At 42.2% G+C, this 23,332-nt stretch overlaps 1 protein-coding gene across 4 annotated transcripts in view; it reads right to left on the reverse strand.

Moving 5' to 3' along the window:
• Nucleotides 1-21,307, reverse strand: part of LOC117770896 (calcium-binding mitochondrial carrier protein Aralar2) — a 49,215-nt gene extending 27,908 nt beyond the window's left edge. Inside the window, exons 1-7 of one of the 4 annotated variants that reach the window (XM_034600723.1) lie at nt 21,051-21,307; nt 19,474-19,527; nt 19,192-19,334; nt 12,868-12,983; nt 8,755-8,894; nt 3,329-3,475; nt 1,242-1,380 (exon numbers count right to left, since the gene is read on the reverse strand). In XM_034600723.1, coding sequence (XP_034456614.1) covers nt 1,242-1,380; nt 3,329-3,475; nt 8,755-8,894; nt 12,868-12,983; nt 19,192-19,334; nt 19,474-19,527; nt 21,051-21,062 — 751 coding nt within the window. In that variant the 5' untranslated portion in view covers nt 21,063-21,307. Of the gene's footprint in view, nt 1-1,241; nt 1,381-3,328; nt 3,476-3,918; nt 4,294-8,754; nt 8,895-12,867; nt 12,984-19,191; nt 19,335-19,473; nt 19,528-20,558; nt 21,012-21,050 lie in introns of those variants that run through there. The other 3 variants (XM_034600722.1, XM_034600724.1, XM_034600725.1) reach the window with 3 other exon arrangements.
• Nucleotides 21,308-23,332: the final 2,025 nt, after the last annotated feature.

Here is a 23,332-nt window from a genome sequence, read left to right on the forward strand (position 1 = left end):
GCACTGTAACGGCATCCCCAAGGCAAAACAGTGGCCTTGTTGCACACATGGAACCCATCAGGATTATTACGCATGTGTGCATGCTTGGCTGTGTTAATGTATTTGGATGCTTGAGTGTATGTGAGAAATGCTGGGGAAGCGTGTGATACAAAATAGGAATACAATTGTTACATACAGGGGTGTGACAGAGTGTATTTGTAGGCCATTAGTAGTACATGGAGCAGAGTCCCAGAGGAGACCTTAATGACTTGGGCAGTGGAGGGTGAATGGGTGGTGGCTGCGGAGGTCTGGCTGGCTACGGGCCACCACTGGTCGAGCCAAGCCCAGCCTTGGTGTGGCCATGGTGGGAACAGCCCGGCAGCGCATGGGCTCTTGGTCTGGGTCAGTTATGGTCCACACCCCTGATAAGGCTTCAGATAGCATCATAAGGCTACACTAGTAGCCCTAGGCCAAGGGGAGAGAGGTCAGAATGGTTTCTTAAAGACGACCAACCTCAGGAGAAAGTGTTAGGGAGAAAGAGACAATGATGGAGAGAGCCAACTAGGATCATTCCTACGTACTGAGGAGAGGAATGAGAGACAACAAGTGGGGCAAGCAAGTGAGCGAGATAAGGATTTAAAGAAACTAACGATGGGAGAAAGAGAAACACTTTAAATCCATCAATGCATAACAAAATAATACATTTTCCCTGCAATAATTCAGATGATGAAGTACTGAAGAAGCACTGAAGCTTCACTTGATCTACAGGATGTAAAACAGCCTCAAAAGTGAGCACATCGTTCTGACCAATCAGATGTTCCTTAGTTTTTTGAAGAATCATTATCAACCAAAGACAACCAAAGACATACAAAGTGGTCCGCAGATCAGTGCCAGGATGTCTAATAGACAAGACAGGCACCATCAGGGATTGTGGGAATGCAGTACGTGTGCTGGGTTGGATCCAGCCTGCCCATTTAAATGCCAGCGGGAAGGAAGAAAACCACACAAAAACAAAGTTTCCACCCTCATTTTGGCACACACACAAACAAACACAAACACACATGTAAGTACATTATCTGGAAAATACTTTCAGTATTGCCCGGAGTCCAGTATTAGTGAACACGTTTACATTGCATGCTCATATTTGTTTTATGAGTGCTTGTCCTGTATTCTGTGCATCCTCTTGCACTGCACACATGTAGAAAACATCACTGCATGTGTGTACATTCTTATATACTCATACGTGAGTTTTTGTAATTTACCTTTGGTGACTTCAACATCTCTGCGGTGGCCAGCCAGGGTGCTGTAGATCTTCCTGATCAGCTCCATGTTGTTGAGCAGCGAGTTGAAGCCATTAAAGTAGGAGAAGCTGACGTGATGAGATGTGCTGCCTCCTGTAACCTGGATGAGGAAGAAGAGGAGCAGTTTAACAGGCAAATGGGTAGCATATATATACATATATATATATCCATAAACACAGTTGTGGTGCAAGTAGAATAAATGATTGAAGGATGTACTCTATCTAGATTGTAATGGAGGAAAAAACTAAAAAAAGAAAAAGACATGTCAACATTGACACCAGCAAACCACCAGTAAACGTGCTTCCACCGCTGCTTTTTCCATCACAAGTTGCATCGTCTCAGGGAGTTTAATTAACTGTCTTTATGAGGTGAAGGAAGTGGTAAAAGAACAGAAAATAGACAAAAGGTAAGAGATTAAAAATAGACGCTGGGCTCTCGAGGACATTCCAGACTGCCCACAGACTCTTTTATGAGAACCAGGATCCCATCTTTATCAGGCCAGGTTCCTAAACTCTGAGCGATGCAACTCTAACCACTGCTTGTATAGTTATGTGTGTGTTCAAGTATGTTCCCTGAATGTTGGGAAGTTAAGGCCAGAGTATCAGATGAGCCTTGGGGGCTTTGCTGTTGATTTCAATTGGAAATGTTGAGCTTCCTTTCACTAGATGGCACTGTTTGCTTTACAGACACATGCAGGAGGGTTGCCTTCGTTTTTTTCTGTGATTGCAACATGGGAGGGAAGCTCTGTCTTGGGTGAAATTGCCCTAACAGAGAGATACTTCTGTATCTGTTCATATCTATGAGACTATAGACATGGATCTTCCTACAAAATCCAACAAAGTCTTTCATAGTGGGGGAGAGGTGAAGAATATTTTGGGGGAAAGAGTGTGGCGCTGATTATTTGGTTGTTTGTTTGGTGAGTGAATTAAAGGTTAACATTTCACTGTTTGTGTTGCTGCCATGATACCGCCTTTCATGTATCTGCAGTGATTTTTTGATATACGTGTGTGTGCACGTGTGTGTGAGAGAGTTTACTAACTGCACACCAAGATGTCTGGTCGGTGAGGTAAACACAGTGGAGAAAATGACAGAGTCTACAAGGTGTTTATGAAATGGGGCAAGACATGGACACAGACACGCGACGCACACACACACACACACGTGCAGCGAAAAAACACTAACACACACAAAGAGAAGACAAGACACAAAAAAGAGACAAACATCTCAGAGTTCAAAACAAATAGAGTACACATGCACAGCCGCTCACGCACAAACACACAGGCCAAGATGATGGACTGTAAAGCTCCAGTCTCCATCTATCTCTGTCTCTATCTCCCCATTCAGGCGGCCTGCTTGGCTTTGACAGTGCCAGAGAGGTTAGACTTAATGACATGTTGGGAGAGAGACAGAGACATGGGGGAGGGAGGGAGAGAGAGAAAAAAAAATGAAAGGAGGAGAGAAGAGAGAGAGAGAGGGCGGATGAGAGGCGACAGAAAAAAAGGTAAGAGAGGCAGCGGACGACATGAGAGAAAGACAGCTGGAGGGAAAGCCACGGTGTTTGGTTGTGGGAGTGTGAAAGAAAGAAGCGAACGCAGGGAAGAGAAAAGAAAAGAAAAGAAAGGAGGGAGAAGGAAGAAAACAGTCCAGCCTCTTTGCAGTCATGTCAGGCTTGATATCTGAATTTAACAATGAAATCGGTCGCAAATATAGATGCATGCAAAGGTGCTCTTTATGAAACATTGTTTAATTTGGGCATTATCTCGTATTTATTCGGTCAAAGATTTTGTAGATAATTCACTGTATATCAATATCGACCAAAGAGTTAAAAATACATTCTCCTGTATCATGGACCAGGATATTTAGAACTAATATGTGATATTAAATGATTAGAGTTTTAAAGTGTTTTAAATAAAGTGCAATTTGTATGAGCGTATCATGATAAGACATCACACCTATGACCACAATTTTAAACCAGTCTGACTTTTTGGCTCAGTGAAACAAATAGATATGAGAGACACCACAGAGCCGAACAAAAAAAAAAAACCCACCGCCACGAGGCATTCCTCCACGAAGGGCGTGAGCATGTGTGGCCGGATGGTGACCATGATGTCGCTGAAGTCAAGGGCTGAGATGGAGCCGCTGTGGGCTTGGTCCCGCTGGATAAAAGCCTGTCGCGCGTGTTCCAGCTGCATCTCCTGTGAGGAGGGAGAGGAGAGAAGAAAGGAGGGCAAGTCGAGGTGTTAGATCATACAGTAAAATGAATATTATTGCACACACATGTGGGTCATACACCTCTTTATGTTGCCTTCATAAATTAAAATCCACATAAGCTCACACACATAAACACATATGTATAAAAACACATGCATTTACTTTGATGGGCCCCCTGGTACCGTCCCCCCCCCCCCCCCCCCCCCCCCCCCTTCTTGTTCAGTTACGTGGAGCCAGAGTTTGGCCGGGCTTCAGCCTCGTCTCCTCGCCCCTACAGTGGTTTGCCTACTGTGAGGCGTCACTTGGGCTTTTCACACCATCCCCAAATCCCTATTAAGGCCATTTGAGGGAGAAACACACACACACACACACACACACAGACGTGCACACACAGGAAAAAAAAACGGCTAATCACCCAACTGCTCACTTTGTCGCTCTTCTTGCACACGCGTACACACAAAGGTCCGCGGGGACAACAGCAGGCTGTGGTGGGGACGGATCCCACAAGGCCTTTGAAATTAGCAGCCATTATCGGTACCTGCAACCACAAGTCTACAGAGAGAGGCAGTAAACAAACCGCTGCCACTGAGGCTCTCTCTGTCTTACAGCGAGACACTCTGTCACAGCAAAAGACAGGGTTATCAGAACAATAATAATCCACACAGAGTCATTGAGAAACACGGCCGTGAGTATTAAGGACAGCGAGCTCTGACCGGTTGATTCGGCTGTTGACTCACCTGAAGTGAATTATGGCCTTTAGGTCAAGAAAGCAACACGGCAAAGAAAATCACCAGGGTATTGTGTTTTTATGTACAACGCTTGTGACGAACGGCAAACACAATACAAAGGCCTTGATGACTCACTCTTCAGTACATTTCAGTTTCATACATGTTAACTCGACTGAAACAGTCGTGTAACAAAGGGCTTCTGTCGTTATTCTCTATTGTCATTTCCAACATACACAAAGAGCTGAAATGATTAGCTGATCGACAGGAAATTGATCTGCAACAATTTCCATATTCAAATGATCTTTTTAATCATTTTTTCAGTAGAAAAAAATTCATGAAATTTGATTTGGATTTGTAGGTTTTCTTTTATTCTCATATTTTTTCATTTTATTTAAATATACTGAATTGAATATCTTTGGGTTTCAAACTGTTTATTGAAGTAAATCTGAATATGTCAACTTGTCTGATGAGGAATATTTACAGACATTTTTCACAATTTCTCACATTGTTTCTCATTTTAAAGACTAAATGATTAATTGATTAATTGATAAATAATTAGTAGATTTATTATTAATGAAGTGTGTATGTGCATTAACATAAAAAAATTCTGTAAAAAAAGAACCATCCTTCTAAATTAAGCCGATTTATTATACACAGCCCCATAAATATCCTAAATAAATCCAATAGGAACACATTGAAAACTTAGTGTAAATGCTGAATCATGTCACGGGAACTTTTTTAAATATCATTTATTAGTATCGGCTGGTAAGGATTTTGTACAATAAGTTTTCAGTTCAAAATAAATGATCATCATTTTATCCAAGAAGTCTGGACATTATTTTTACAAGCCGCATGTGTGGGACAAAAACCACAGTTTAATCTTGAACATGCATGACATTATTCAAATGATTGATTCAGATGTTATTGTCATAAATGCAACTCAAAAAAGGGGTATTACTACAACACAAAAAACCCTATGAGACTATGACTTATTGTTGTGCTGAATTTGAGTGATATTCCACTGACAGCATAACTGATCGAACTCTAAATTCACGGCGCCCAGGAGAGATGACTGGGGAAGAGTGACATTTACACAAAGCTGAATGGAGACCGGAGGGGAGTAAGAATAGACATTGCAACAAAAGAGCCAGATTTGCGAAAACAGCAAATGTAGCAGTCATGTGTCAGTATCACCTATGAGCACAGCGGGGGGCTCCAGAGAGTGTATGAGCGAGTGGAAGGCAAGGAAACGAAGAGGGACTGACACACGTAAACACTTCCAAAGTAAATAAGGTGAGATATTTTGGTGTCAGCATCCTGAGTGTCGTGACTCAGTTCTCCGGTCGGTTGTGAGTAGGTCAAAGCACTTTGGCAAGAAATAAACTGGGAAGAGGGGAAAAAGGAGGAGGAGGAGAACTGAATATCTAAAGTCAAAACAAAAAGAAAAAGAAAGGTGAAGATATTATTTGTGTTGCCTGTGTGCAGTGTGCAAAACAAGGGTGAACATTCATCTGTGTGTTTGCATCCACCGGTAAATGAAGAAAATGAAAAATTAGATCCCATTTTTTGGGGACAAGTCAAAAGTCTGAAAAGCCACTCGGCAACCACACAGATCAACAAAACAACTGTGGTCCGGGGGATGGAGCAGTTTATAGTCTCAGCCTCTTAAAACTTTAACTTGTTGCAACTGTATGAGTGTTTCAGGGATATGGTTTTTATTTGGGAGGAGAGTGAGGCAGGAGACTTAAAGCTGGGGGCTTAAGACAGCCAACGAGAGACCGCTGAGGCATTTGCAGTCGCTTTAATTGTCCTTGGACGAGAATAAAAACACATGACAGGCCACCTCTGTTTGTTTTCAATGGCTGCAATTCTCTTCCCCTTTTCTCTTCAAGACTCAAACAACAGATTCGAGCGGAGCAAGACCGTCGCTCTCTTTTCCAATCTCTGCTTCTCATCAGCGCGGGGCTAAAGTTATTATAAGGAGAAGCTTAAGCACAACTGCCCATTTACATGTGTGCCACTGAGCCCTCGACACAGTGATGGTAAGGGCTGCCCACTGATTCTTGGGGGAGTCAAACATATAATTGGGACTTTTAAAATCCCAGCAATGCCAACAATTTGCTTCTTTTTTTTTTTTGAGTACTTAGGAAAGAAGTGGGACATGTGGTGTCCCCTCCATGTAATTCAAGCCCCTTACTTGCCAGTATTTATAATATGGGCTTAAGTGTGCCACTGTGTGCCACTTCTCTGGACATCGGTAAAACCACTGCCAGAGACAACACCACGCTGACAATGCGGAGCCGAGCCTTGGCCAGCTTCCACGCACGAGACGAGAAAAATGCATGTAATTGGTGAGAATCTCTGGCTTCCATCAAGGCAGTAATTGGCCAGAGAGAGCCCTTGTGAGAAATATGCGGTGCAAACGTTTTCCCCGATAATCCCATCTTGTGAGCATCTGGCAGCGGCGTGGTTACAATGGTAGAAAAAACACAATAAACACATGCATGTATGGCAGGAAGAGGAGGATATAAAGGATGGGAACATTCCTGGAGGGGAAAGAAGTTGGGTGATAGGAAATTACAAAAATAAGTGAGAAATATTCAGAAAATGATGTGCGGGTTGGTTTGAACAACTATCTGAGAACTTCTATAGCTGCACAGCATAGTTTTCTTCAAGGCTGACATTTACAAATGCTTAACAAGGGTATCATAACACCATTGTGTGGTAGTGCAGTCATAAAGTATGTGGTAATTGGACAGGTTTAAATTCTGCTTCAGGAAATGATTCTGTGACTATCCTAATTGCCTTGTCATCAATCACTTTACTCACTGATAACACGCTATAGGAGTGAACTGCCAAAAACTGAATTTTACTTGTATCTAAGTACTTTAATTGCAGCAAGTCATTAATGTGACTTAATTTATTAGAGCCCACAACATCATTAAACCTATCAAGTTTAATATTTTACGCTGTAAAAGTAAAGATATAAAGTTAGTAAAAGATAGAATGCAAAAACAAGCTCTCTGTGGAACATCGCTCACCTACAAAGAGAGGCGTCATGTCAAAAATGTATAATAACTTCTGCCATTTATTAAGGCATGAATCAAAAAGCTATGAAAAATGATCAAATGCAGAGAGCGTAAGCAGGAAATGTGCATTTCATAGTTGAGCAATGAGAGCGGCTGGCTGCTGGCCTGCCGCTGTGAAGAGCTGGAAACCACGGAGTGACTGACTGAGAGAGAACTGGGCACGCTGTCAATGCAAAGTACAGCATCTACTGGCCACAACGCCACACAATTACACTCGTGCACGCGCAAACACACACACACACACACAAAGGATAAAAAGAAGCACATACAAACACTGACACAAACACAGTTGCATAAGGCTTTTATGCCGCTGCTCACACATCCGGAAGAGCAGATATGTAAGACACAGTCATATATAGATCCACACATATTTATAGGCACACACACAAGGACACACATACATATTACAATATCCCAATATCCATGCGCTGCTGCCCACTGTGTGTAAGCCATCTGGTCTAAGTTAAGTGTAATATAAAAAGCTCATTCAAATACATGGTGAGTGTGGATGCAAACTTGGCACAGCTCTGGCTCTCTCACCCACCCCCCCCTCCACCACCTCTCCCTGGCTTGGGCATGATTTAAGTCTAGACATCATATTGGAAAATGGCTCACACGCCACAAACACACAAAGAATATTCCAAGCGATACTATTTATGGAGGTAGGACTTTTTGTCTCTGTACCTGCTCGAGAATAGGTGGAGCAGGGTTATGATTAGGTGTACGTCAGCTAATGAAAGACAAATGCAGAACATTTCCAGAATATATATAACCTCAGTGTTTCATTAATGAGTAATGTGGACAATATGGAGGGCTGTGTTTTTAGAGGGATAGAAAAGCAGTGTGTATGCACATTTGTCTGCCCGAGCTGAGATAAGTATCTAACAATACAGATGCGTGTAAGAGCCAGTTAAATATGTGAGGATAAAGCAATGTGTACTGGCACATAAACTGGTTGGTTCAGATTTATTGACTGTCACTGATTGTCAGTCAGACAGATGGAACAGAGAAAGGCCAAGGACAGAAACGCAGAAGGACAAAGAGGAAACACAAGAATGTGATTTCATGTCCGCAGAGTTGGAAAATAATAACACGAGAGAGTCAGGTGGGCAGAATAGCCAAAAATTATGTAAAAATTTAAATGTTCATGTCAGGTCATTATTTATTTTCAGTTTAAAAGGACATTTTGGTCCTAAGTGAAGGTTTTGGTTTTAAACTCTTCTTTATGAGCAGAGAATGACAAACACTTGCTAAACAGCAAAACATTTTACTAATCTGAAGTAGAACCTATGTGTAAACCTCCTCTATGTGCTTTCACAATACATTAGCAATACAATTGATATAAACTGGACTTCTGTTATATTGCTCTTGATGAAAATCATACCGTGATAATTACTGATATTGTTTTATCGCCCCAGCTCTACAGGTAAACAGCACAAAACCTACCAGGAGGAACTGGGTGAACTCTCCGTAGCCGAGCTGCTTGTCCCTCTGCGTTCCAAAGTGCAGCTCTATGAACTCACAGTCCCAGTTGAAGGGGATGTGCTGGTGGATGCTGGTCTGGCTGAAGACCTGCTTCACATCCTCTGCAGGGGAGATACAAAAAAAAAGAGAGACAAGCATCTGCTTTAATAAATGATAACAGGAGCAACAGCTATGAAGCAGCATTTCCAACAACTGCACTGCACAGGAAGAAGTCGGATCTTCTACACAAATGTTATATTACTGCTAAATGTGCAGTACTATTATCAGCCAAATGTCCTTAAAAGTACATTTATGTAATGTATAAACATGTGATTGTTATTTTGTTACATTACATAATGGCTTTATTACTTATACATTAATGCTGAAGTAGGGTCTACTGATTTAATTTGACTGGCTGGAGCAAATTTTTACATTTTATATTGTTTCTCATATTGTATCATCCTATAATTATGGTGGAAGGATGCGTCAGGGATGAACCCATTCAATTTTAGTGTGGATCCAGATTTTTTTTCTTTCTTTCTCTTTGCGAGACAGGGTGTTTTTAAACATTTTCATTGATTTCTCAGAGGATAATTTATGGATCTTGATGAAAAAAAAATGCATGAGTGTGTGCAATTTGACATTTGGAATTTCTATTAGCTAAGTAACTGTTGTAGTAGTAACTGTGTCAAATGAACATCGTGGCTTTAAAGTAGAATATTCCCCTCTGAAATAGAGTAGAAATATAAAGTATAACTGGAAGCACTGAGGTAAAAGCACATCATAAACAATACAGTGAATGAGCTTTCCACCAATGATTTCCTGTGTTAAAATACAGAAAATGTAACCATTATTGAATAGTTTTGTTTACCCAATAAACCCCACTTTTAAAGCAAATTACTTTACATTGACTATGCATAAAACTTTCACCACAATTAAAAAACTTCTTCCTGTACGTTTAACCTTTCATAACAATCATCAAGTTTTAAGTTTGCCCGTATTAAGACCTCAAATCTCTTGGTACAAAGTATTGTGAGTCAGGTCTTAATAAATTGCATGTGTTTCCTATCTTGTGGTTAACATTAGCAATTATTAGATTTTGGTGGGGGGGGGGGGGGGGGGGGGGGGGAATGTGATTATTTCTGACAAATGTCAACATCAATCTCCAGAACATGATTCCACCCTGAGGGAAATGTTCTCGACTCTAAATCTTGAATGAAAGCGTCTTGAGTGACACATGGCCGAACTTGTTTGAGCCGAGCGCGGCTCTGCATTCAGGAGGAGAAGTCGTTCCTTCTCACTCGTGTTCCTCTGCCTGAACCCTCTAAGCCTCTGCAGCCAGTGGAGTGGAGAGACACTGAACATGAGTCCTAAATTACAGCCTTACTAAAGAAACAAAAACAAACCGATAGAGTGACCTGTTTCTTATTACCAAACAAGCCGCGCTGAATGAGTGCAGAAAGGAAAAGGAGGAAAGAAACAACTTTTTTATCAAGACAGACAGGGAGGGAAGGAGGGAGAGAGAGAAAGGTGATATTTACCTCAGCTCAGAGTTACCTTCAGAAGAAAGACAGCTCGGCTATTGTTTTTTTTACACTTTAATGAGGCAATAAATATACAGCCTTTAACTCTTTAAGGGAGAGGCCGGTCCACAGCCTGCCGTTTATATCATCAGCTTTTATAGACCTGTCAACACTCAGTCCTCTTTCAGTTTTTTCTTTTTCTTTTTCTTTTTTGTCTTTTCAGGCTGAGACACAACTGCATTTCATATGTCATGTTACGTTTTTTTATGAACTCAGCATTCCACCAAATTATGCATTTCGTTTTTTAAGTGCTAAAAACTCACAGCGCTGAGCCGCCTGTGCTTAACTGAAATTACTCTGGTTATTATCAAATTAAAATGGCTTTACAGAAAAATTAAATAAAAAGAAATCAGAGCACAGACATTTATTGCATGGGCGAACAAAATGGTCTTTTGACGCAACCTACGCTGCAGCGATGTTTTTAATAGGTCATAAAGAGGCGAGTTCTTTATGTTCTTTAATCTAATGAACGGCAAATAGAAATAGAGAGAAAGGAGGGGAAAAAAGGGCGAATTCTGTAATGTATCACAATAAAGCAACTTTGACAAGTCTATAATCTCAGTCACAAGTTATTTGCTTTTCGTGAAATGGTATCCCGATGTAAGTGGCAGACACTGCAGTCAGTGTTTGTGCATGGCGTGATGTGTGTTATGTTTCTCATGCAATTTTCCACTTGTGTGCGAGTCTCATAGAGCACAGGCATTGGGATATTCATTAACCTTTCGGAGACGCAGAAAAACAGCGGACCTTTTAATTGCCACCAAGACAACGTCACTCTAATTGATCCTTTTAAATATGAAAATTTACATATGTGCATACATAATCAGCAATGATCTTGCACCCTGTCGACAGCAACAATTAAAATGAAATTCACTTACTCTTCCCTGTTTGCGAGCGGGACGTGTGCGCTGCATTTCAAATCAAGCCTAATGTGCTGACGCCTCGCACACCTACAGAAGGCTGGCATTTGACTTGTTTAAATCAATTAGGCAAATGTGAAATAAGCAACGAGTACACATGTCTTTGCCTTTCACTTTAGAGCTTCCAGGCATGAGAGTAATGGTGCCAATCATGTACACACACACACACACACACACACACACACACACACACACACACACACACACACACACACACACACACACACACACACAAACAGGTAGAGCTACCCACCCACCTCCTCCACCTTCATCTCCACAAGCCCTCTCCAAATCCAAACCTTAACCTTACCTTCTTTACAGACAAGTTACAGTATTTTTGTTTGTGGAGGCGACCATGACAGAGACGACGAGCAGAGGTCAGACCCCCACACAAATAAAAGAGGACGTTGCACGCAAACTTCTTCAGTGGCACTTTTAAGAGGAACACTCTGTGCTCTGTTTGGACTGGATAGGCTAAAAAAAAGACTCAGTTAAATGTCAAATTTGTAATTTTATGTTTACATAATACCATTAGTCCCACTGCATCCTGATTTAGGTTCTCTAGTTAGTATCAATTAAAGTGACCGAGAAACACATTAAAACCCTGAATATAAGAACTGGCAGAGAGATTAGTTTTTTATGAAATAATCAAAAAGAACACGGATATCACCCTAACATGGTTTACCCAATGATTTACAAGAGGAGATGGAGTAATCCTAATTTTTGAAAATAAATGAAATAAAAAATAACTCCCAGAAGAGTGAGGACATAACTAGAATGGCACTCAGATCCATGAATTATTCCCTCCATAAATGGCCCAAAGAATGTGTAAAAAGTGTAATCTCGATGTGAATATGCAGAATCTGTAGGCAAGGGACAAGATTTGGGGGCTGGAATTCTTCTGGTTTCTGTTTCTAGTTTGACCAAGCACATTTGAGCAGGCTTTGGTGGCACGCAGGTAGACAGTCTGTGTAGAGACCAATAGCCCTCTCCAACTCCAACCCCAACCTCAACCTTTTTATTTATCTGCATTCGTATGCGGATTACTGTTGATAGAGAACAGACAAAATGTCGTCTGGACTTCCAACACCTCAGTAGTATCTAAGTAAGTAGGAAGTATCGCTGTTTGTGTGGAGAAATGTTCCATTAAGACTGTAAATCGAGAACGGAGAACGGAAGGAGGAGTCTACGCCCAGATATCCTCTGTCTACACCGGAAGACCCAAAATATTAGCAATTGCCCCCAGAGGCTAATTCATCATCACATGGAAATTTCTGACCCTTTGTGTGGATCCAGCCCAAAAATGAATGGTTTCTTTCTTGGCCCAAATCCCATCAAGTTTTGCGTAAATCAATTTCCTAGTTTTTGCATAAACCCAAGAAAAAGAAATGCACAGAGGAGCAATATTTTAAAGTGAGGGGTAAAATTCTCAGATCATTAGTTTCTGAGGTTTGTATTTCTTAAGGATGATATCTTTTTTAAGGTGCATCACAGCACCTGTAGTATAATACACGCTCACAGTTGAGTTGCACACAAGGAACATTGTTAATGGTATTCACTAATTCAATAAATCAGAGGCAGGAGTTACTCACCAAAAGTGGTCGCTCCATTGCCCGCTTTATCAAACAGCAGGAAGGCGACCATGAAGAGGGAGTCCGGGGCAAACAGCACCGACTCAAACGCTACGAACTCCTGAAAGGATATCAACCTGAAATAAGAGAGGAGGGCAGAGAGAAAGAGGATACGTAGGACCGTTAAAGACTGTAAAATACTGTCATTTAATTTATTACTGTGGTATTCTGTTTCACGTTTCCTGTATAAATACTTAATCAGTTACACATGTCAGGTGCAGAGTCACTGATCTTCATTTAACAGTACATAGTAAAGACTTGAACCTAGAATAAAATGAAATATTAAATTTAAAAAACAAGTAGTTTTAACACTGCATTAAACTAAAACACTAGTACACTTAGACAACCTATCAATCTGCGCTACATGTAATTCAAGCTTCCTTTTAGTCGGTAGTCTGCTCTTCCATATGTAACGTCATAAATTCATCGAGTGTGACAGCGAGAAAAGAAAACATTTTAAAGAGCTCAGTGTGTGTTCCCGGTTTGAGCTGGCAGCTGGTATAGAGAGGGCCAACTTTACAACAGCAAGGGGGGAAAAAATGATTAAATATGAAGTTTCATATTTCAGTGTGCCATTTTAAACAAGTAGACAGGCAAGGAGGGAGTTGGGAGTCATAAATTACTGTATAATTCAATTCAGCATCAACAGGACACAATATTAGGTTAATGTGTGAAAAGTCAACAGAAGGCAAGGTGGGAAAAAAAGTAGGGTTTCCAGTTTAATGGTATACCGGGGTACAATTCCTCACTGTTAGTTGTACCGTTTCACCCTTTAATTACAATGGTGATTTGATTAATACTGTCAAACATCAACCAAAGTTGACAAGTCTATAAGACACAGGTGCAGCAAGAACAGCATAAAAACGTGTTTGAAGATGCGGCAGGCGGTGTCTATTTCAGTTGTCTAAGTGGACTAAGTCGGAGGTTTGCTTTAAAGGCGCAGGTGGACCAGGCAGGTGGGAGCCTGGAACAGCAGGAGAGCTGGTCGCACTCTGGCCATAGCTAGCATCTGCTAGCATCCACTCTTGCCAACTTGTCTGATATTTTGTCCTGACTCTCCAACATTTGGGGTCAACGTCTGCATTTAACGTAATGAGTTGTCAACCTTCTCTCCTCCAGTTCCGCTGCATGTGTCTGTGCAGCGTGAGGTTTTTTCTTTGGATTCTTTCCAGACTATGCTAGAGACAAAACTGTAGTTGGAACCAGATTATTTCTTTCTTCTGCTGAGTTTTCCAGTGTGATTAGGTGACATCATTATTTGTGTTTATCTGAAATCGACTCTACTCTACATTAGCATTATCACAATATACCTGAGATGACTTCTCTAGCAAGCTAAAGCCTTCAATGTTAATGTTGCACATTTTATATGGTGGTATATTATTTTAAATTTTCCACGCAAGTGTTGAACATTTTCAGCACATTGTAGCAACACCATTATAATACTGTTTTGGTCACTATAATCGTGATACAACACTTTGACACCGTTTCCATCTCCAAACACAATTTGTGAGTTTACAGATCAGTTTTCTCTTTGAACCACTTAATCTTTTTCCAAGGTTATCTGTGTTGTGTTATTGTGTCCTGTCTCCCTATAGTCACACAAGTGCCCACTGGCATCATCAACAAGAAAAAAAGAAAAATAACAACAACAATCATAAACATCACTATTGTGTGAACCCACTGAGCGCTCCCTTGGGAGAGTCCTGCTGTGGGGATCTGGACCACGCACTCTCGCCTTTATTTAGGTCCTGGATCGCAGTCGCAACAAGTCCATTATGAATCTCACAAATGGATCTGATAATTACAGGAGGGGGTCAGTGCTAATGAGTAGTCCCTGAGCATCCATTTATTAAACCTATTTCAATTTCCAATGGGGGAGTGTGTAGAGGAAGGGGGTGGTTGCAATGATTACAGTTTCCTTGTTGCTTTAATTAATTATGCTACTGATGACATTTCGAGATGTTTGTTTGGACGAGGACCGTGTTGGGTTTGGACGTGGGTGCTTATGTGCATCTTTATACTTGCATGTAGAGAAAATACTGCATATGTGAAACTGACAGAGCTGTGCCATGAAAAAAAGTATTGGTTATGAAATAATACCAAGAAACGGGACGTAATTGCTGAGCACTGTTCAGATTACTGGCTTTTCAATGTCGACTGCAAAGACGTTACTCCTCCCTTCAAACGTTCAAGAAAAAGAAACAAACAAGAAAACAGGAATAGAAGTGAGCTTAAAGTTTGCTACCGTGGCGTCGGTGTTTTAAATAGAAGACTAATTGTTTTATTAACAATGCAGCTAGTTATTAAGAGCAGGCTCAACAGCAAGGAGGTGAGAGGGGGCACAAAGACACAGCTGTGACTGTGGATGAACTGTTAAAAACAAGGCCAATGCCATTGCTGCTGGAGTATTATCAAACTCTCCAATAATGACCATTCCTTTGTGACACATGTACAGTTCACTCAGAGATTTTACCCCAGATAGGCTAATAGAGGAGTTGAATCAGGCAAATGCAGCAAAAGTCTCAGCAGCAGTTTCCCAGACAGAACCAAGCGGATTTCTTTCTTTTTTTTCCCTTTACATTCATCAATTGACATGCACGCTGGTCATCCCGTCTGTGTTTTCCCAGACATGGATAATCAGCATATTAGTGTAACTGAGCGGGCTGTTGATCATGGAAGGGGGGGATTGGACCACGGTTTAGAAAGGAGGACTCCAGACAAGATCCAGGGGGCATCTCTATAACACACACACACACACACACACACACACACACACACACACACACACACACACACACACACACACACACACACACACACACACACACACACACACACACACACACACGAGAAACATTCCACATTACTCGCAAGCATTTACACACACAGCTCCGTAGCCGGGGATGAAGCTTATGATGGTTGATTAGCAGCGCCATGACGGCTGCGAAATGATTACCACGGGAGAGGAGGGGGGGGAGAAGCCATCGTTTTTGCTATGCGGGCCCATCCCCGACGAGACGCTCAATAATCAAATCAAACCGACAGCATCTCCCAACCATCAACTGCCGTGGCATGTGTCCAGGGCTGCCCAATCCGTGTACGCAGCCCGAGATGAACTTCTAGGAGACGAGGCTAATGTGATACTGTGGCGTGGCGTCTCCTCAGCATACTGTGCGCTTACGTAATTCCGCAGGACTTTGTTAAATCTTTAAACAGACACAGACATATCCCTGACATGCATCAAGACATAAACAAAGGCTTGATTCCAGCATGTGTTTCCTCAGATGACAGCTGAATGATGCTTCTGTTTCGATGCCAATACAACGCCATCTAAACTGCCTCCGAGACTTCTGTCCCAACTCCATCCTCCATTCCTTCTGTTTTTTGTTTTTTTTTTACTATCTCTGTCACCCGGCTTTTATCTCTCTCTCTCTCTCTCTTCCCAGCAGGCATCTAAATACGCTCCCCTGAATCAAAAGCCGGGCTCTGAGACATTGTTTACATGCAACATAAATGCATGTTGCTTTGGCCCGGCTGATAGAAAAGACATGTCTCCTTTGTTGAAAGTGAGGGAGAGGGGCCTGGATGTGACTTCAATAATCCCCCTGTCGCTGGCGTCTTGGAATTGTTACCGACAGCCTTCCACCCGCCCAGAGCGTGCTCGTACATAGACACACGCACACACACACACACACACGCACACCCAGGTGAGTGCAAGATGCCGGGATCTGTTCGGTTTGTAAAAGTGGACACCCACCAGCCTCGAGTCCAGAATGCCCACAGCAGCTTGCAGACTGCTATTTTCCCAGCATGCTCCCTTAACAAAGTTTTTTTTTTCTTCCAAGAGTCCATGGGTAAAAGTGTTTTCACACTTGAACAGATGCTTCTATCAAAATATCACAGGGGAGAAGGAATAGAGAAGCAGAAAGATAGGCAGTGTGAAACAAAATGGAGGGAAAAGCAGAGTGCATTAAGGTACGTGAGAGTGAAGACAAGAGGCCAGGGGAGAGCATGTTAAGAAAGTGAAAAGTGAACAAGAGAGGAAATAAATAAGTGGAGTAAAAGAGGAAAATCTTAACACCGTGTTGTAATACACAAAATATTTTATCCCTGAATAACTCTGCACCCTCCACAGCCCCGACTCTCTTTCTTTCTTTCTCTCTCTCTTTATGTATTTATTTATCTATCCATCAAGTCTGTTTCTCTGTCTCACTGGAGGCAGCGAGAATAAGAGGCAGAAAAGTGATTTCCACCTAACAGATTGTTACGACTGTCACTATATCCCCCTGATTTACACAGTCATGGGAGAGGGAGTCAGACAAATGCATTTTCACTGTTTACACCCTGGCATCTAAGTAAATCTTCTATCACACGGATGCAGTCCAACAGAAAAAGAACCCCATGCGACCCCCTGTTATATCTATTACCCCTGACTCGTCTCGTTGAAATGGAGCCATACCTGGCAAGAAAAAGATAAGCAGGCGCACAAGCTTCAAATATATTACGCTCATATCGCAAAACAAACACTTATTGTTCACAAACATATTTGCATGAGATCGAGTGAGGCGGATGGAAAATGCAGCCAATTAAGTGGTTTGTTTTTTTCTTGCTTCCTTTTCTTTTCATGAGTTTCGCATGGCTCGGCCCTTGAAAAACAATGCGTTCGTGGTTGTTTTTCTACATCTATTGGCTTTGTGTTCACAGGTCCGCGGGATAATCACCTGCACTCGTTTCCTCGTCTTATCACTTACATTATCCATCAAAGTTCAGGAAAAAATGACCCATTAAAGTCTGGGTATCATAAGGCCTTTACAGCATCAACTGTAAAAAAAAAATCAAATCACATCTAAACAAAGGTCTAAACATTATTTGGGAGAACAGGGATAAAAAAAATACAATTTTTTCCTGTTTTGCCCCCATATCATTTCTATTCCCCTCCACAAAACCAAAATGAGGTTTAGATACAAAGCCTGGGCCATGGGTTCCTAATAGATTTACCCTGATGCCACGGCCACCATTTATCCTGCTCCAGAGCTGCACAATGCAACGGAGTGCTCCTGAATAGCATGGGCAATTACAGTGCATGTGTGTGTGTTTATATGTGTGTGTGTGTGTGTGTGTGTGTGTGTGTGTGTGTGTGTGCGTGCGCGTGCCTTGCTCTCTCTTTTTCCAATTCCAAAACCCCCACTACTCCCTCTCGCTGTTCTCTGCACACACACTACACACACACACACACACACACACACACACACACACACACACACACACACACACACACACACACACACACACACACACACACCTTAGAGCAGATGTAATAACATGAAACTACGCAGCCTGTGCACTTTGCTCTTTGAAGAAGCCCAGGTGGTTACCATGGCAATGCATTTTTTTTTTTCTTTTTGACTTACCCTCACATTTTATTACCCATCATTATGTATCATTAAATACATACATATTAATGTTTTAAAAAAAAACAGGGGTGATGGGGATGGGGGGAGGAGTAAGTGTGAAACTGGGGGTGTATCTACAAAGAAGGAAACACCTGAAAGGGGCCTTCAGTGGTTTGATGTCTCTGCTACATAATTCAGGTATGAACATCCCTCTGTGCATTTTTTGCACCAAAGGATTAAATTGGAGGTTTGTTTGTAAAATGCAAAATAACACTAGAGAGGTATTCATGCGTGATCAAAGCGATACATAATGCAAAGCTTTGATAAGAGTCTGTCACAGGCTAACTTCATCGTTGGCTTCATATTAATGAGAGGGGAGAAGTTTGTTGCATAAAGAGAGAATCAGCCGAGAGTGAGATCAGCAAATTCTGTCCGAAATATTTTTAAAACAGTGGTTATGTCAAACCTCACAAGACGTTCTTTGGTTGGTTCCCTAATTTTATCATTTTGTAAAAAAACCCACAGCTATTTTTGTCAGATTTAGTGAGAAATCAGTTATCATCCTCACTTGTGATGCCCTGTTCACACTAATAAAGATGTTTTTTTGCGCTTCTTGAGATTTTTACTTGTTTGTTTTTGCTTGTTTGAGCATTTGTTGTCATTTTTTGTGTTCTAATTGGACGACTTCAGATATAATGTAATAAAGGTCATGTGGCCAGAGATTTTTATTTTTTAACGGAGGAAAGATGATGATAGCGCAGACAAGGACTTACAATAGCAGGGTTATGTGGACAAGGATTATGTGACAATTCAAAGTGAATCAGCATCTTAATTTATATGAAGTATCACATCAAAATCTTTTACATTAAAAGTGAAATGTGTGAACACCAACCCATCTTTCTTCTGGTCCACCACTCCTGCGAGCAGCTTTGTGGCCTCTTCCGACAGCCGGGTGTCTGTGTGGGCGTGGAGGAAACGGCCCACAAAGTCCTGCGGCGACATGAAGTGCTCATCGTTCTTCTTTACACTGGCGTACTATAAAAGAGAAAAACAGACAAGAGGACAGACGCTGAGCTTTAGAATTTTATTCCCAAAAAAACAAGTTTAACAATGACTGAAAAGCTTCTTTGGCAAGAAGCAAACAAAAAAGAACAATATATAAGGGAAATCCAACCTTTTCAAAAATGGCTTTCAGCTCAGTGGGGTCGGCCCTCCTAGGCAGAACTGCCTGCAAAACAGAAAGTGAATACGTTGTGAATACAACTTTCATCAACACTGAGTGAACACAATGGCTCGCCATGTATCAATACCACACTCGTCACCCTGTTCTCTGCGACCCTCAAAAACAAAGTGTGCCTGCATGTGAACCGGTCAGAAGTGGTGGCCAGTTAAAGCTATGGTTGGTCATCCCGGAAAAGCCAGCAAGAGCAGGCTACACTTTGAAAACATACAGCTGATACATCCCACCCCCTCACAGAAGCCGTCTTGTGAATGCTACACCCCCCAAAACACATGAACGTGCACTGTCTGACAACTGCTAGAAGCCGACTTCTCCGTGACTCACTTTATAACTTCTGGCTAGCGTCGCTGCTTCAGCAAAGTACGTCCCCCCCGGCTGAAGACACCGGTCGTGTGCAGGCAGGCAGGTCGACCAATCATTACATTTGATCAGAATGAAATGATTGGTCGTGTGTGTGACACAGACACCAGCTTTATTCACTGATACCTATCAGGGCGTGAAGAGGATTTCCACAAATATGATAAAGACATCAACAACAACTTAACAACCCTACCTTTACTAATATCAGGGAATACAAAAATCATTCTGCAATTCAAAAGCAAAACGCTACTATATAACTGTGATTAAATATTATAAACTCAAACTAAACTTGTAAAGCTTGCTACTGTATCCCTTTGTGGCAAGTTCTAGTCACTGAAGGAGTCAGTGAATATCAAAACGTCTGGAATAGTATAAGCTGTGGATGTGTTTCTTATGTTTTCTCTCAAAACTAGATCTTGTGAGGCAGAAATCTGTTTGGCTGATCGGCTCGTGACCCCTCTGATTCCCCCCGTGGCCCTTAGAGGCTCCTCAAACCTCTGGTTGGGAACCACTGCACAGAGGTGGTGCTGTTGGGATATTATATAAAAACCATTAAACAAAGCAGCTGGAAAGAAGGTGTTCAATCGTCCACAAACAATAAAAGCTGATGGGAGAGTGTAAATTAAAGCGGTGTCTGAACATACTGGCTGTAAACAAACCTCCTGGAAGCTCCTGGCACCTGCAGGTGGTTTATGACAGGATGCCACGACATGTAGCATGATGCTAACCAAGGTTACAGGTGCCTACAAACCGGTGAAGAGGAGGAGGAGGAGGAGAAGGGGCCTGGGAGGAGCAGGGTGGATGAAGAGCAGCAGAGGCATCACTGCTGCACCACACAGCATTATTTTAAACAGCAGCTCAGGCACTTTGACTTTAACACCGTGAGAGAAAAGTAGGTGAGGTAGCTAACAGGCTACAGTAAAGCCTCAGAGTCATTGCTGGGAATGAGCAGTGGAAACCTCTAGCACCTCCTCTTAACAAGCTAACCGGCAGACAGGGAGCAGGGCGGGCAGCTGCGGAGGAGACAGTCCCGGGACATGAGCTACACGTCCCCGGCGAGGAGGCAGCCCCCTCCCGGGAGAGGACAGAGGGATGTGCGTGTGCGTGTGTGTGTGTGTGTGAGGTAAAGTGAAAACTCCTCAGCTGCTTACCTGAGCTGCCATTGTTCAACGGACTCACTGTCAGACCGTCCCGTCCACTTCCTCCTGCGTGACAACGTTACCATGGAGATCACGCGCCGCTGCAGCGAGAGGAGGAGGAAAGAGGATCAGCTGTGCACGTGGTGCGGAGCACGAGAGGTCATCTGGTCTGTGTGCGTGTGCGTGTGATCTATTTCCGTGACTTGTGTTAAACTTTCTCCCTAAACAACCATATAATATTAAGTGTGCAAGAACAATCACTTCCTGTCATGTGATCATAATGGATGGATAGTTTTTTTTGGATTGTTTGTTTTTATTTGGGGGGGGGGGGGGGGAGTCCTGTTGTTCACCTGCACACATAAATTCTCAATCTGCATATGTTTAGGAGATGGGGGGGGGGCAGATTATCAAAAAAAATCACCTACTGGCTACAGGCCCAAGGTGTTGGCCCCTGACTAAGATGCATTGCTCCGTAGGTAATTGGTGAAAATGTAAAAAAAAAAATAAAACAACGTTCCACATCACAATGTTAAAGGAAGTGATAAAAAAAATAATTATTCTCGATCCACCCCTTTGTGCCAAAGGTTTTTTCTTGGCCGATGTTCCACCCTTCCAGTTTGTTGCGTAAATCCTGCTGACAAACAAACAAACTAGAATGGCAGAGCACGTCCCCTTTAATTTGGTCAAGCTGCAACAAATTGCAAACACACAAATATGACTCCCCTAAATATGACAGATTTTTTAAATCAAGATCCATGAATGGATTCCTGTGAAAATTTCAAAAGTTTCGTCAAAATCTGTTCTAGTTTTTGTGTAATCTTGCTGAAAAACAAAAGGACAAACCAACAAACAAATGGACAGGGACGACATCATATCCTCTGTGGTGGAGTTATAGGTTGCTCTGGTGTTACATGAATGTGCCCAGGGGCCCATACTCTCATAATCTGCCTATTCTGGATCACGTTAACCACTGGACCACTTCCATTTTTGAAAATCTGCTATCATGGTCAACAGTGTATGTGCTGACTTGATTATAGCTCCTTTGACATTACTGTGAAATGGTTTCCTTTCTCCATCATCATCAAAGTTCTTTTCAAAGTTTTTCTCTGCAATATTCATGCTGGGCCTGAGAATACGTACGGTTATATGTCATTTGTGTGGATTGATTCGTATGCACATCGAGTCTCTAATGTACTAAGGAACATAGGTCTGTAGACACAAGTATAAAAGCCTTAGTTCTTTCCTCACTTTTCACTTTTCCAGCCCATCTGTGCTTTGTGCCAGGAGGAAAAAAAAGGTGCAGAGAGAATTTCATGACTACAAAAGCGAAGGTTAACATTACTCACAGCATAAAAACAATTTAAAAGGGAGCAAAAGGGCTCTAATGGCCCGACAGTCTTCAAAGAAAATGTATTTTGCACTCAGAATAATTCATAGCTTTTTGCTGGTGGCTTTTCAGCTTCCCGGAGACCCAGCATGAACCACTGTATTTTTCCCAGCAGGCTCTCTGCTCCTCGCAAAATGGCCTTCGCCGGGGCATACCTCACATCCCCTCCAAATATTGACAGCACCGACTCCATCGCTTATTGGAAAAATGGCTGTAAGTAATGTTTTATCAGCAGATGCAATCTCCACACCTGTATTTTCTCCTGTCACATAACAATATTTGACGATATTAATGATTTGATCCCGTGACATTTTATTTCACATCACTGTCAATCTGCCCGAAAACAACTCACTTACCTGTGGCATTTAGTGTGGGAAGCCAGCAGCAGCATTCGCTTGGCTCTTTTGAATTATTCATGAACTGCAAAATTTACTTGAGGCAGATAAACTACAGTGTGTTGCGACTTTGACATGAAACTCTTGACTGTTTACATGAAAAATCCTTCAAAATGTACACCGGGAGAGGATTTTGCTCGTCACGCGCCTGGAGCGGCACTTAAGCCTCTATTTTTAGCAATCAAACTAACAGTGATGCTGTCGGTCGCCACAATAAGTGGGTAATAATGATAAACCTGCCGACCTTTGAACTTCCACGGCCTGAGGCGTCTCCTGCCGCGTCCCCAAGGGCCCACGCGTCCTGACAGTTTGAGCAACGAGTGGCGGGCGGCTGTCTCAATCGGCCTCCTCCTATTTTTAAACGCAAACGCTAAACACAGCGCTTCCAAAATGGGCCCGAGCTCTAAACAAATGATTAATAGGGCACTTAGGGTCGCCCCGCTGACCAGCATGTCCCTATTAACAGCCAATAATGGAGGCCCTCCAGGTCAAAGGTTTAAAGACTTTCTAAT

The sequence above is a fragment of the Hippoglossus hippoglossus genome, chromosome 11 (assembly GCF_009819705.1).
Source record: "Hippoglossus hippoglossus isolate fHipHip1 chromosome 11, fHipHip1.pri, whole genome shotgun sequence".
Lineage (NCBI taxonomy): Eukaryota > Metazoa > Chordata > Actinopteri > Pleuronectiformes > Pleuronectidae > Hippoglossus > Hippoglossus hippoglossus.